We start from the raw sequence: 15,727 nt of genomic DNA on the forward strand, positions 1-15,727 counted from the left end.
CCGATCGTTAGAACGCTCACGCAATGTAGGCAACGAAAGTCACGGTCAATGAATTCTTGACCGTCGCCAAAAAATAATGCCGACAAGTGTGGCAATCAAAAATACACTCCACGTGGACCCACTTTGATAATTTCTTATCACAACTAATGTGAATTACTCCGGGAATCTCATACGCCTACAATTTACTGTTAATTCCGCCACCTAGATACACGTTGAAGCATACGGAATAGTACTTCGAATAGTTTTATACGGGTAGGGCTGCGCCGAGTACGGCATCATTGAACGGTTTCTCACTCCTGGGGTGGTCAATAACCCACGTGAGGCTTTTCTGTTCACTTTTAACCACACCCCCATGCATGTAAATATAATGTGGGCCCTCCTCACTACACATTATAACTATACTACAAAATAATTTTATTGTAAACACTACGGCATGCTAAGATTAGCCTTGGAAGTCGAGTACACTTAATGGTAATGAGGTCATTTTAGTTTCTGAGGAGTTAAATACGGGAACTGAATTTTCATTTTATCTCGTAAGTTGAATCACATAAAGATTAGAAAACGGCAATAGACTTGTCAAGTTTTATACACTCGAAAGAAATAAAATGTATACATGAGGTATTGCCTCAAAACAGATTCATCTGAAATCAAAATCCTGATCCCCGAAACACTGATCATTTTTCCCTTCCCTCAAACATAATTGTATTTATTATATATGGTGCTTCGGAAGAGTCTCGTTGGATAATGCCCTTCCCGCAATGGTGAGCAGGACTCCACGATCAAGCTCTTCGAACATCCTTCATCCTCATTGCGTCACGATCTGGGAGGGCCTATTTTATTCCCAGCATTCGTTTCCACTGCCCAGTTCTGGGCAGGCCTCTTAACGAAAGCAACTTCGTTACCAACATTATTCAAGAGGGTTGATTATACAAATCAATATCAGCATTAAGATTCGACGATATTGGAGTAAATGCTCTATCGACACAATAATTTGCTAAATAATGCCAGAATGCCATTTAGAAATTAAGTCATTCCTGTATAAAAATATAAATACTTGAGACAATTGCTGTCACATTGAAGAGTTTCTGAGAATGTTACCAGGCAATGATCATTACGACATCGATCATTATAATGTCGCACCACGATATTATAATGCTGATGGTATCAGCCTAGTGATTTAAACGCCCTATTTGGAGATACTGAGCTAAACTTGTTTTTCTTCTTACGAACGAAGAGAATCAGGAGTTTATAATCGCATAGCATGAGGCGGTGGTATCTGGAGACCGTTTTAACGGGTTGAAGCAAGCACGCTAGAGAAATTTCGAGTTAAAACTAAATCAACGCTCAATAAGCGTTCAGTAAAGACATTTATGCCGCTATATTCAATTTTCTGCCAACTCACAGCTCAACCTTTTTTAAGTAGAGGTTAAAAAAATATGGATCTTGCTTGACTTGAAGCAACTCTTCAGTGGGACCATGCGACTTCGTTAATATTTACTTATTTTGTCACTCACAGGTGTTCTTCGTCCTCAGAAAGAAAAGCAACCAGGTGACATTTCTACATCTCTTCCATCACGTGACAACACTTTGGCTAGCGTGGATAGTGGTGAAGTACGCGCCAGGTGAGTGAGTCTTTAACCAATTCCGTCACTCGTTCACGTAAATTGCAAGACGTCACTTGTCTGCAGTTAAAATATCGATGCTAGGATTGACTACTCCCAATACGGGTACACGAAAAACAAAGACTTCAAAAAACAAAACAAAGGGGATTTCAGAGTCTGCGGTAATAATTAAGGGAGTCTACGCTAACATTTTGTGATTGCGATGGCAATAAAATCAATCTATTTTGATGACAACACATTAGAGTTTTATAGTAATTATTTATTTATTCCACAAAATTGAAGAATTTTTCAGTAAAGACGTGAATACTTAAGCATCGCAAGTTTCGTCTTGTTAAACTTAAAACGTCGTTCACTCTTTCCAGATGATCGAAGTAAATAAATAAAATATCCCGCAAGAATTAATCTTGATTTAACAGCTTAGCGAGGCCATTCTCACCACGCAGTCTGTTAAGAACGTATCTAAGGCGTACTTAACGGCTTGCGAACCATTCCTGTGCCACTGGTATGGCTGATAACCGTCAATGTGATTTACCCTAACCATAACCAAATACTGCATGTATGTTTTCTAATGTTTGTAGATGAGAGATAGAGAGGGGGGTGGAAGGAAGGACGAAGGAAATTTTCTAACCTAGCACTAAAAATGTAACATACAATCTTTTCTGACCAATTCACAGGTGGAACGGGCACTTTCGCGCAGATGCTGAATGCGGTTGTCCACGTCCTTATGTATGGATACTACTTACTCTCAGCGATGGGATCTTGGATAAGGCCTTATCTTTGGTGGAAGAAGTATCTCACGACTATACAAATGGTATGTAAAAAACTCTCACCAAACCAACTTACGTACTTTGATCTCAAAAATTTATTTTATTTAATGTAGTATCTCAATAAAAATTAGAGAACAAAAAGAGAAATTGCCGAGGTATTTCGAAGTGAACATAAATTTGAGAACTTGGCATTTATTTCGATGTACTGGGCTCTCCCTAAACGACTCGGGAGAGAGAAAATGTTAAACCGTGTCACGAGATTCAGAGCAGTAGAAATGAACTAATCTATGAAAAAGACACGCAACGGATGAGTCTCGTTTTCCTTTTTTCGGATATGTTCAGCTAGCAACGCTCAAGAAATCGATTTTATATGGGTCAGGAAGATTGCTTCATAGCTGATTTTTGTACATCCAGGAAAAAGAAAGGAATTTGAAAGAAATGTGACATCACTACACGCCAAATCAACAAAACTTACAAAAATGTTTCTCTACCTTTCAGATCCAGTTTATAGTCACGTGGTCGCAGAATTTCTATGGACTGATAACTGACTGCGGTTACAGCAAGCCCATAGTGTTAACCTTCCTACCCATCGTCCTAATGGATTTCATCCTGTTCTACAACTTCTACTATCACTCTTACATGGCGAAGGGAAAATTGAAGGGAGAAGATGATGCTAAGAAACGGGTCAAGGGAGAATGAGAACTGAAGAAATACAGCTGTTGATTCGTGAAGAGGCAGGGTCGGAGGAGAAGATTTTGACACGAAAACATGTGCTTAAATAGCTGAGAATGAAAAAATAGAATCTGAAAAACTTAGAAAACTGCGGTTCGTCGGAAGAAATGATTCGTAAACTTTACCAGTAAAAAGAAGAAAATCACATACAATTTGTGAATAATAAGTGAATCACGAATTTCATCGAAATAAAACAGTAAAATTCTTGGATACAACGAAATGAGACTTGCCAATATGTCTCAGATGGCAACATAACAAATTTCCCGATGAAACTGCATTACCAGGAAAGAGGTAGCAAAAGGTAGAGATATTTCCCCCCGAAATTAGAACATAACGAATTAATTCAGCTTGTCTCCAGAAGAAATACACCCAAGTATTTTGTTTGAACAACGAGCAACGTGGTTCAGAAAACATAAATAACGATGCAATGGTCAGGTCAGTGAGTGTGGAAAGCGGATATTCAAAAGGAAGGTCACATAAGAAGCTTGTTTCCGGATATCTACAGCGCTGGTCAGGAAGTCATAATGATCTTTACGCCTCCATATCTGTGCATGATGGTATGAAAGTCGTAAGTGACAGTGAACAATTTAACTGTTTGAATCGTTATAGGAGAGGTGTGAAAATATCATCGTTCCTCCCGTGTTGATATGTTTGTAAGACTATGAATGAGACTGTCCTGGAAACCAATGTTCCTAAAAGCAATCAATCTGTATTCATATGTTAAATAAAACGCATAAAATAGTGTAAAAATATATGTACTCCATCCCCACAAAACTAGGTACTCTTGCACCCAATATCACGCACAAGGAAAATTTTCATACCGGAATTGTAGGCGAGCCGAGAGTGAGAGACATTGGAGAAAAAAACTTAAACTTACTCCGTAATGGCTGAGTTGGCGAGGACGAATCAGGGTTATGCCATTTTCAAATACAGGGTGGTATAACGCAATTTTTGACGCCTTTTCCCCCAATCCGCGCCGATCGTGTTAGACTCCGTCTGAGTGTCCCCAGAGTGTATTACATTTCCGTAATGACGGGCACACCCCACTCATAACGCTTTGCATAGCTACGTTGAAATCAACGGGTTGCCTATTAACTAGTATTTTTCTAATCTACATACTATTCCTATATGATATATACTATATTATTAACGCTACAGATTTTTCATTTTTAGTGATATTATGAGCCCACCGTTTTATCGAATTAAATTTTTTAACGAAGGTAAGAAGCACAGCGATTATACTTAACACTTTGCTCAAGAATGGGGAGGAATTCATGACCTGTCTTACGCTAAAGCAGAATTCTAAATTTCTTGAGTGAGTATGAATACTATCATATGAACAGAAATAACAACTGCCGTGGTTTTGTTTTGACTTCATTCAATTTTAGTGAAAATACTTCTTTGCGCACTCGCGTAACCAATAAATATCGCTAACATTATTACTTCAAAACATTTAAGCTATAAAGGAATAGAGGTTAGAGAAAGGCTAGAAGTTTTAGGTATTTAAATTTAGTTAAAATTAGTGCTTAAGTATTTAAGAGGCAATAGAACACATTTGGAAAGGCTACGGACAAAGTATACAAGAAAGGTAGACATGAACTCAATGCTTCACAAGTTAAATGGTAACCAAATACTGACATTTTGACTTGTTCCGAAACTAATTAAATGTTCAGACGCACGGCCTAAGCGGGAGTTAGTTCGACGCACGTAGACAAATAAAGATTATATTACATGCTAAAACGCTGCGATATCCTTAATTAAAGATATTCAATTCCATTGCTCAGAGGAAATATCATTCCGTCTCTCTACTTTGGTGCTTATTGACCGGAATTCTTAGCGGTTTTCAGGTTATCGAGCTGACAAAATTTTATGGTAATCCAGAATCCTAATATAATAGATATTTTACATGTAATAGGGCGTAAATATTGATTTTAAAATGAAAAATGGGGTATAGTAAACTATCAAAGGCTTGAGCAGAATTTAAATATACGTGTACAATTGCCGAATGGATAATGACATGTTTTGATTGAATGTAATTCGAAATTTTGTAAGCATCGCTTAACGAACATATTTACCATTTTTGGGGTGACTCATAAGTTTTCCGAACAGGCTGGGTAAGTCTAGCAACATTCCATACCCCTAAGAAGAAAAGAATTTGGCAAATATTCAAATGGAAAAAAATTCCGGAATCTTTACGACCATCTCAGGTCTTCTACATCGAGTCATACCTTATCTACTACGCTATTACAATTCCTGGAAGCTTCGACTAGTTTTACATCGTAGTTGATAAAATGATTTAAATGGGTCTGCCATGTAAATTAATGGAGGAAAAAGGAACTTCGTAATTCGTGGCATCGAAACCGTGAAACAAGAGAAGTGAATAAGCATTTTGAGGATTTTTTCAAATCGAAATGGTCCGAATAGCAGCGCATCTCTTTTTCCCTAGCTTCAACTATGACCTAATATAATCGGTGAAAGTATGCACTTTTTTACATTTAAGAATTCATTTCTTTAACATATCGTTGAATAGTCCTAAATATTCAAATAGAATGCAAAATTACATAAAAAACAATAGCACAACAATTTCCACGTTATTTGGCCTAATAAACATCAAATATTCATAAATCCGAAATTAAATACATTAAGAAGAATCATTTGTATACCCGGGTATGATACAACATCTACTCGCATAACTTAATGAAAGAAATATTAAATAAATGAACTTTATAAGCACCTTAAAAAGGCACGCAATGGAGAAGTAGTTTCTAATCGAAACAAGCTTGCGAAATAAATTAATTCTGTGCCAATATCATGTTTCGACCCACACTATCCGTGCACAAAAAGAATTATTACAGAGAACAATAGCTATTGATGCATTTGGTGACAGTTGGGGGTCATGGCACACAGCGGAACATTTTTTTATACTTTCGAGAACTAGACAAGTGAAAACAATGATAAATTGGCAATCTCAAATCTATTCTTATCCTTGAATATCAACGCATTCAAATCATTCTCGTAGCCCTGAATTTAGATTGTAACCTACTATATTCGTCGCTATTGTACTTAAAATACTAGGCGTAAACGTGTGTTGGTAACAATTGCCTCGGACTGTAGGAATAAATGCGGCAGCATTTATGAATGGAGAATGTGTTTCGTAGGTGGGAGTGGTGGATGCTTTCTTTACATTGTCCTGGCGATTTCAGTTTTTTTTATTGTATGAATTTCTTTGGTTCCGGTCAAATAATAAACTTTCATTAAAATATAAATTACATTAAACTTTGTCGTGGTTTTAAATTATTTCCACTGATTCGTAAATATTTTCTACTATCAGATTTTTACGATCGCCAGGATTTTTACCACATTACATTACAGTCTACATGTAAACAAATGGGAAAAATTTGTGGATCTTTAACATTGAACCAGATAAAGATCCATCATTCTATCAACGCAAATTGGCGATAAGAGCATTTCGGTCAGACATGACGATGAAACTTTTTAAATCCTTCACCATTCAATCTCACGGCGAAAAAAGGAATATTCTGGATTCTTCGCATTGAACTCGGGACACCAAGCCGCGAAGAAGTGTTGATGTGGTGGTTACTCGTACGACTTAACAGACCCTAAAACTTTCAGTTCAAAATACTCAGGTAGTTTTGGCGATTTCTGCCCACTGGTATTTACGTATATAACCGTCGGGAAAGAGATCGAAGAGTAGGAAAAACTGAAAATTCGCATCAGTCACCTGGGTGGTCTACTCTCACACTCGAGAGGCTGACTCCCGAAGCCACAGGGGATGCCAGAAACAGCGGAGGGAGACGCAGGGTTTAAATTACGAGTAGTCGTTTAATATTTAGGTCAAATTCTATTTTATTTTCCTTCTTATAGTTCTAGATTGCAATTCCGACTGCACTGGCACTCAAAACTTTAAGGGGATAAGGCTGAGATAAAAATCAGCGAAAAGGAAAGGAACAGAAAAAATCATGTCCGGAATATTAGATGTAATGAATTTAGCAAATAATATTTTTGTTTGGAAATGAAATTAGTATCTTTTATTTCCTTAAAAAATATTTCCGCAATAGAAAATATTGACATTGTAGAACGAGAAATCGGCAATTTAACCAAGCTCGACATGGAATGATGTCTTCAAGTATAAACCGAGAAAGATTCATAAAAGGTCACTGGCGACTTATTTAGACTAAATTTAGCCAAGTTTAAGTTAAGACTAAAAGTAACTAATTTTGGTCGCTGTTTCGTGAGCAATATTCTGGACAGAAATTCTATCCATTGATTTAACTGCAAGGAATGATAATTTTCAAAGTATATGAAGAGAGAAAAAAATATGGCAGTCACGGCAGTTCGAACGATTTATACAGTACTTAGAGCCACAGACAAAATTAAACATCAAAACTATCAGTTACTTACTCCTTAATACTCCAATCTTTTCCTGTAAAATCGATAGATAAAAATAACTTATTATCAGTTATTTTTACATAAATTCAATTACAGTTGCGACATTTTTATTCTGCAATAATTTTATTCACATAGCTGCCCGAAAATTTTCCTTTGAATAATGCTTGGGCAAAGGGAAATTCGGCTCCTAAAACTGTACGTTAATTTTATATCGCTCCAATGTCTAAATTAGTTTTATCTGTATTGTAATCACATTATTTCAGGGAAAATCGTCCATTTAACAGCCATTTACCGCTTATAACCATTACCATCACGTATAGACTCCCAATTAAGATTACTCAGCATTACTCAGCAGTGTGGCCCTTATTTTAGAGAAGAAATTGAAGCAAATAAAATTCCCAAAGCATCTGATTTTTTTAAACAGAAAAACTCATTCTTTAGTGACAATCAACTCAATCGGATGATATTAGACCGTGCAGACTTCGGCGCCAAAGTCGAAAATTACTTTTCACTATAAATGACTCAATTCGACACAGAATAAAAACTACGTAAGCAAGAAACTTATCAAAAGAACGTGCTCTTCAAAAGGTTTCAGTATAAAAATATGGACTGATCTAATACGAAGGTATATCTACTCATGACATAAAAACGAGACTAACTGGCCCTTTAAGCTTTAGTTATCACTTGATCTGGTTTCCCGCTTGACATTTCGTCATATAATTCCACAAATACGGGTATATTCAATTACTTTGCATTGTGTATGACGAGAGCACGTGCTCAATAGAGAGCTCGGCCACGTTCAGAAAGAAGAGAATCCCTGGTGGGTGTTTTGTAACTCTTGCACACAGAAGAACCACCCACGTTCACACTGAAGCCCTACATGCAATAAACTTATCAAACAAATCAATTAGCATTAACATATTACGATGCCATTTTAGGTTGTTATAAATAATGTGGTTAGGAGAGATAACTTGTTTACGAAGCAAAATAGTAACTAATCCAAAAGTAGCCGACCAAGCTTTTTGTCATGCGCTGAAGTACGACTTTGCTTTCCCTCTACTTCCTGGAGAAACCCAATCCGAGCCTCGTTTTCCGGATGTTAGTTTCAATATGTACTAAAATATCACGCAAAGTACATTTTATACTCAAATATTGATTACCCGTCACGGGAAATGGATTGATAAGCGAAATTATTCTCTCAATATGTTTGTCGTAACTTTTATAAAAACATGAATTAAATATTAATAATACCATCGTAATTGAGGTACACAACATAAAGTCGTAATCATGATACAGCCAATCGTTTTCTTCACCAATCATTATCGCCTCTGTATTACCCTTCATAAATTTCGGAAGACCCTTGGTTAGCAAGGGGCGCGGTGAAGCACATAGGGGCGCGAGTGAAATCACAGGTGCGAGAGCTTTAGAGTATCAAATATCTTTCATTTATTTGAGAGATTGGTACAGACATCAGGTAAGCTAATTCGACCTTCCGAGAAACCCTTAGCTGTAGGCAGGGATTATCTCTGCCCTGAAAATAGAGGCTTCTATTTCGTCGTGGATATCCTTCTTAACACCAAGAAACACAAGAGCGTAAACACAGCAATACTGGAAAGACGCTTTAGAAGATCCATGGCGAATATATCTAATGCGTACAATAATAATATTATGCACTGATATAAGGAGATGAAATTTTTAACATTGATTTCATTAACTCCTAACTACGTAGCATGAACGAGACAGAAACTTAGTGTTTCTGAATACGGTATGTTGAAGGTCTCTCACTGTCGCTATATACATACATACATATATACATACATATACATACATATATATATATATATATATATATATATATATATATATATACATATACAATAAACACAGTAATCAACCCGAAGGTAGGTTTGGTAGGTGATGGCAGAGTTCACCCAGTACTAAGCCCGACGGCGTGTGAAATTCATACATCAGGGTAGGGGCCAGTTCCTTTCCCTGTGCCGGTTATGGTTCCCCAGGAAGATCTGGTACCCGAAAAATCACCTAGTTTGGGTGGAGCCGCAGGTGCCCAGAATATCTTGCCTGGGAATAGAACCCGGGCCTCTCCGGTCAGCAGTCCAACGATATACCCCCTGGACTACCACGACCCATATATATATATATATATACACACACACACACACGAGGGCCATCCGGAAAGTAGTACCCGTTCGTGCCGCATGAAGTGCTGACGACGCGAGTAGCCGCTGGACGAGGTCAGATAGCTTCAGTGGCTTGTCTGCCTTCTCTGAGCCAAGTTGCGTGACGCTAGCATTGCCTGTGTTGTTTCTGTGATTGTTTACAATGTTTAAAAAAATTGAGAACGCCGCCAGTTGTGAAGTGAGGGCAGTGATTAAATTCCTCAATGCAAGAAACGTTCGCCCATGTGATATTCATCGCCAATTAAAGGAGGTGTATGGAGACAATGTAATGGACGAGTCGTCTGTTCGGCGGTGGTGTCGCAACTTCAACATGGGGAGGGGGAACACACACGACGATGAGCGTTCGGAGAGACCGTCTGTCATTACAGACCAACTGGTGAGCTCAGTTGACGAATTCGTGAGGAACGATCGGCGCGTCACAATTGATGACATCTGTGAGCATTTTCCCAATGTTTCTCGAACAATTGTTCATGAAATTGTTAAACACCATCTGCATTATGCAAAAATTTGTGCAAGATGGGTCCCTCGCGTATCTCAATGAGCTGGCGGCGAAGGACTATGCAGCAGGAATACAGAAACTTGTCACACGTTATGACAAATGCCTTAATTTGCTTGGAGATTATGTTGAGAAGTAGTTTAAAGTATCCTCTTTCAAATAAAATTTTTTATGTTTGTTAATATTTACTTTTGTGTCTTTATTTCACGAACGGGTACTACTTTCCGGATGACCCTCGTGTATGTATATATATATATATATATATATATATATATATATATATATATATATATATAACACTTTTTGAAAGACTCACGGACGTGAATAATAATGTATAACACTTAGCACTAGTGGACACAGACAAAAACACAGAAACACACAAAAAAAGAGACTCACTATTTTTCGAATTTTCGGTGGTCGTTGCCACCTTTATCAAGGAGGAGAGGGACAGAACGAGGGACAGAACTCTTTTTTTGTGTGTTTCTGTGTTTTTGTCTGTGTCCACTAGTGCTAAGTGTTATACATTATATATATATATATATATATATATATATATATATATATATATATATATATATACATATATTTATTATTATTAGGTAATCTGCCGGTTAAGGTAGGTTTTTGGATGGACACAACTACCAAATAAATATTTTGTGATTCCTAACAAAATGCAAAATCCTACATCAGGTCCCTCTTCATCTCCGAGTACTTTCTTCCTCCCTTCATCCCGTCCAACATCCCTATTCTGTTTCTTCCCTTTCCTCGTTTACCTAACACTCTCCCCTCTATTACCGTCTTCAACATCTCACTGCCGCTCAATACCCCCTTCAGCCACTTTTCCTCCCTCCATAGGATTTCTCCCAACAAACCCCTCTCTTCGCCCACCATACCAAGTACTTCCTCATTTGTTTCCTTCTCTGTCCATTTCACCTTCTCCATTCTTCTCCACACCCACATTTCAAAAGCCTCCAATCTACGTCTATCCTCCTGCTTCAATGACCACATTTCCGCACCGTACATAGCTACGCTCCATATCAAAGTTTTTACGAGTCTTTTCTTAACATCCTTATTCAAAGTCCCTGTCATCAACTCCCTCCTCCTTGTGAAAGCCTCTTTACCTAGCGCAATTCTTCTCCTTACGAACCTACTAACTTGACCGTGTTGATCCAAAACACTTCCGAGATACGTAAACTGTTCTACCTGCTCTAGTTTTTGCCCTCCTATTTTAATGTTTAACTTAGCATTTTTCTTTCTAGAAAATCACATAACCTTTGTTTTATTAATATTTATTTTCATCCCATACCTGTCACACTGAATTTCCAATTCACTCAGCAATGCTCGCAACCCTTTGGCTGACTGACAAACTAAAGCTTGGTCATCAGCGAACCTAACTGATTTTACGAATTCCCCGCCCACTATTATTCCTATCTCCAGTTCTTCCCATGCCTCCTTAATCATTTTCCCTACATACAGGTTGAACAGCAACGGTGATAATGGGCAACCCTGCCTTACACCTCTTCCTAGCATTGCCCATCCGGAGTCCGTGTACCCCACTCGCACCTGAGCAGTCTGAGAAATGTACAGGTTGCGTATTAGCCTCCTTTCCCTCCAATCTATTCCTATTTTCTGCAGGGTGCGCGTGGGGAAGAGCTAGCAATACCGGAGGAATGGAGAGTATTGAGGCAGGACGTCGAATTCGAAGAGATTTGTGAAATTGAACGCTCCTTGCCTGCGCTCCCTGTGGAGCACTCGGTCCCGCAATTAAGTCTATGATTCTAAGAAAATATATTTTAGGAGGTAGAAGCCGAATAGACGCAAAATTCATTGCTAGTTCTTCTGGAACAGCTGCCATTGCAAATTAAGTCTCTTAACTGTAGACGGGAACCATATGTTACTAAACATTTACGTTTTCTATGCTTCTTGCAATATAAGCAAATAACAAAGCCGAGTAGATTACAAATATAGTGGAGCAACTGGAATGTGTGTCATTGAAAGGTACTGCATCCATCTACGACTTCTGGGAACACATTTGACCTCAAAAGGCTTCGTTAATTACCCTTCCAAAACGCAACCGCTGGCACATCAACCCAACGGCACAGCCGCGATTTGATTCACTTTAAAATCGTCAATATAATTAATATTTGGAGCACGAAGAACCGATAGGCACCTAATATTAGAAAGTTAATAATAGATTCACTGTCCATCTCTTATGAAACAACAGTTCTCAGAAACAAATAAATATAAGGTCAAAAGTAAAACGCGTTAATTCGAAGTAAAAACCTTTTAGTTTCTTTCTTCGATGGCTTTCATGAGTACGATCTGGATTCACTGCAATTAGTGCTTAAACACTGTTTATTCTCGCGGCAAAAAGGAACAAATTCATCAATTTCAGTACTAGGCATTTATCATTATAATGTGGAACAAAAACTTGAATGATAAAAACTCTGGGGTGACTCTTTTACGGAAAGGGAAGTGAGGCGAAACCTGAACTATGAACTACCTTGTCTATTTGATTTCATTATCACATTTTAACGACTATCTCGGGCGAAAGCCCAGGCGGTATCTTAAAATAAGCTAAAAATAATGAGGGAACGAATCGGGGAAAGAGAGAGGAAATCACCACAGGATTATCCTTGCTCGAGCGGACGAAGCATTGCAGCTACCGACAATAGCTGAAAGAGGACGGAGGCCCGTCAAAAGACCAGGTAGAGCAGCACCGCCACTCCAGACGGTGACCGGCACGGACCCGAAACCAAGTAAGCTACATTACTTTTAAGCTACGATTAAACACTCAGGAGCGAACTCATACTGGGCTAAAACTGTGAACGTGGAAAGCTCATTTATTCCCGTTTCAAACCATTCTAAACAGTTCCTAAACGACCACATACGAGTACCATACCTCGGCCGTTTCAGTCGCCTGCATATGAGTGAGTTCAACTCTTTCGACGTTATCCTTCGCAACGAATTATTAATTACATAATTCACTGAAATTTCGCTAAGAGAAAAAAATAAATAATTGATTTTCCAAATGCATTATAAAAATCGGCTACGAATAACAGTATTTTAATAATACAATATTTCTAGGATTAAAAATATTTCAACGTGGATACCACAGAACAAATAACCCCGAAGACAGCTTTGTGTGAATAGTATTCGCTTTAGAAGTCAATTATTATATTTAACTTCATGAAATCGACGATATACAAATACTCCTGGGTATCCTACACTTTTGAACATACACCATAACCGCTCGATTGATGATGACGATCCCCAAAATTGAAGCGGGTCGAAAATGCCCATTTCCAAGGAATATTATCGAGAAATATGATGAGTAGTTATAATGACAATGTATAGTATTAAACATCCTTTATATAATGAAGTTAGGGCAATAGACCATTGACCTCCAAAACGTCCGTGAAACGGCGGTACAAATTTAATGTCCCAAAATGCATCGACCAGATGGCTGGGAATGGTGTCACCAATGAGATGAGCAGGAGACATTTTCATATTGATAACGGATATTTATTGTCTTGACCCACGACTAAAGAGTAACGATGGACATGCTATTTGTCGCACGAAAATAAACCAGCTTAGATTGTCTTCCTTTTCCTGGGAATTTATTCCGCCTCTAACCGTTCGTCTCCGTTCATCTAGGACAAAGAACGAGCGAATGAAACTTTTGCTGTCAACATGTAAATGCAGCGAAATTTTGACAGCGTGATATTTAAGATACTATGTTTTTCGCAGGCATCCATCAATTTCCACACCTATATGATATTTTTTATTTTGTTAAATGACGTCACCTGGCAGTTAAATAACATAAAATTCGATTATGTTTCAAAGAGAAAAAGAAGAATGTTTAATATAGCCATTCAATTAAAGCGAATTTTGAAGCAAATTTACATAATTCATTAAAGCCTCCATCACTCTTCAAGTAGCCGTTCACTTAACACGGTTGCATGAATGGAAGAAATTAGAATCGTAAAAACACTTCAATTACAATTAAGTGCGTAGTTCTAAATCATTTACTTTGAATAACCAACTCTCAGCTACATTTTTACGGCACACACGTCTCTAAAGAAACGTTCTATTTTATGCCAAAGGGAGTAGCGTAAAAATTATGTGGAATGAGTGCATGAAATCCTTCAAAAGGTGACAAAAATGGATGAAGATTAACAGTGACAAGTATTTTAATGGCATTTTTAAACCACGAACGGCGAACTCTTGCCATATTCCCTCATTAATTTGGCCATTCTGACTGAAATTGACACTTTCCCATTTCTAGCCGAACCGTGCCCTAAGGAAACACCACAACGCAAATAACACAACACAATAAGGAAGGACGTCGATAACACTAAAAATATAATGTGGTGAATCTGAACTTGTCCTCTTGCCTCGGCACTCGTCAAGTCGCGATTTCAGTCTCCGACGACGAATAAATAACAGACTAAGGTAAACGGAAATGGAATCAGGGATTCAACAAGCCAGGAGAATCAATACGTTTGGACGTAGACCAGTGGAGGCAGCAAAGCTCAAGTCTTGTTGGCGTCCTCCATCATCCTCACGTTCACTCGCACGAAATCTCTTTCGTCGAGGGCGAAGAGCATTAGCCGTAATTAGATTAAAAACTCGTATGTGCTAATAGTGTCCATCGACCGAGCAGCAGTAATACTTTTCACAAACACAAAATCAATATAACAAAGAAGGCTTCTTTTCCAATGGGGCAATTGTTAAAAAAGTGAGTTAATTTTCTTATAAAACATTTGAGTGATACATTTCAAAAAAAGGTGACTACACCACTAACAGTAATTCGTGTCGACCCTGAAATTCATTTCAGTGTGCATGTTTTATTTTATTTGTCGCCGATTTTCCAAAGTGTATATTGCAATGCAAATATTTAGGCATTTATTTAACTAGGGATCTTGGGTGGGGAGTCCAAGTAGATAATTTGACACGGAAGGCATTTTAAGTATTGGATTGGGTAATGAGAAATTTAAAAGGAAGTAGCATAGCCACAAAAGAAAAAGCATATAAGGTACTGGTTATCCCTATCCTGGAATATTCCTCCATAGTATGGGATCCATATGAGATGGGGCATATTAAAAAGATAGAAAAAGTTCAAAGAAAGGTAGCAAGATATGTACTCGGAAGGTACAAAAGAACAGATAGTGTCACAGAAATGTTAGATATACTGAAATGGGAGAGTTTGAAAAATAGAAGAAAAAGGAGTAGGTTAGGCGCGATGTATAGAATTGTTAAAAAGGAGGAGCCGTGGGAAGACTTATGGCAAGAGATAGAAAAGCCTAACTTTAAGGAAAAAAACGACCATAGCCTCAAAATAAAAATAAGGACGCAAAAAACAAATAAGAAAAATACTCTTTTATAAATAGAGCTATAATTGATTGGAACCAGCTGCCTGGAGGTTTGTTTGAGCCCTTTCCATCCAATTGAAGAAGTTTTAAGTATAAATGTAAAGCAGCCACTGGGTAATAAACTTCA

General features: G+C 37.9%; 2 protein-coding genes across 2 annotated transcripts in view; one reads left to right on the forward strand and one right to left on the reverse strand.

Annotated features, from left to right (window-relative positions):
* Positions 1-3,871, forward strand: part of LOC139686367 (very long chain fatty acid elongase AAEL008004-like) — a 28,918-nt gene extending 25,047 nt beyond the window's left edge. Inside the window, exons 6-8 of the mRNA XM_071583556.1 lie at positions 1,517-1,622; positions 2,297-2,433; positions 2,888-3,871. Coding sequence (XP_071439657.1) covers positions 1,517-1,622; positions 2,297-2,433; positions 2,888-3,088 — 444 coding nt within the window. The 3' untranslated portion in view covers positions 3,089-3,871. The remainder of the gene's footprint in view (positions 1-1,516; positions 1,623-2,296; positions 2,434-2,887) is intronic.
* Positions 1-15,727, reverse strand: part of LOC139686368 (oxysterol-binding protein-related protein 9) — a 360,366-nt gene that overhangs the window by 126,381 nt on the left and 218,258 nt on the right. The gene's annotated exons all lie outside the window — the stretch shown is intronic.

The sequence above is a fragment of the Hetaerina americana genome, unplaced genomic scaffold, assembly GCF_022747635.1.
Source record: "Hetaerina americana unplaced genomic scaffold, ioHetAmer1.1.p SCAF_14, whole genome shotgun sequence".
NCBI classification, from domain to species: domain Eukaryota; kingdom Metazoa; phylum Arthropoda; class Insecta; order Odonata; family Calopterygidae; genus Hetaerina; species Hetaerina americana.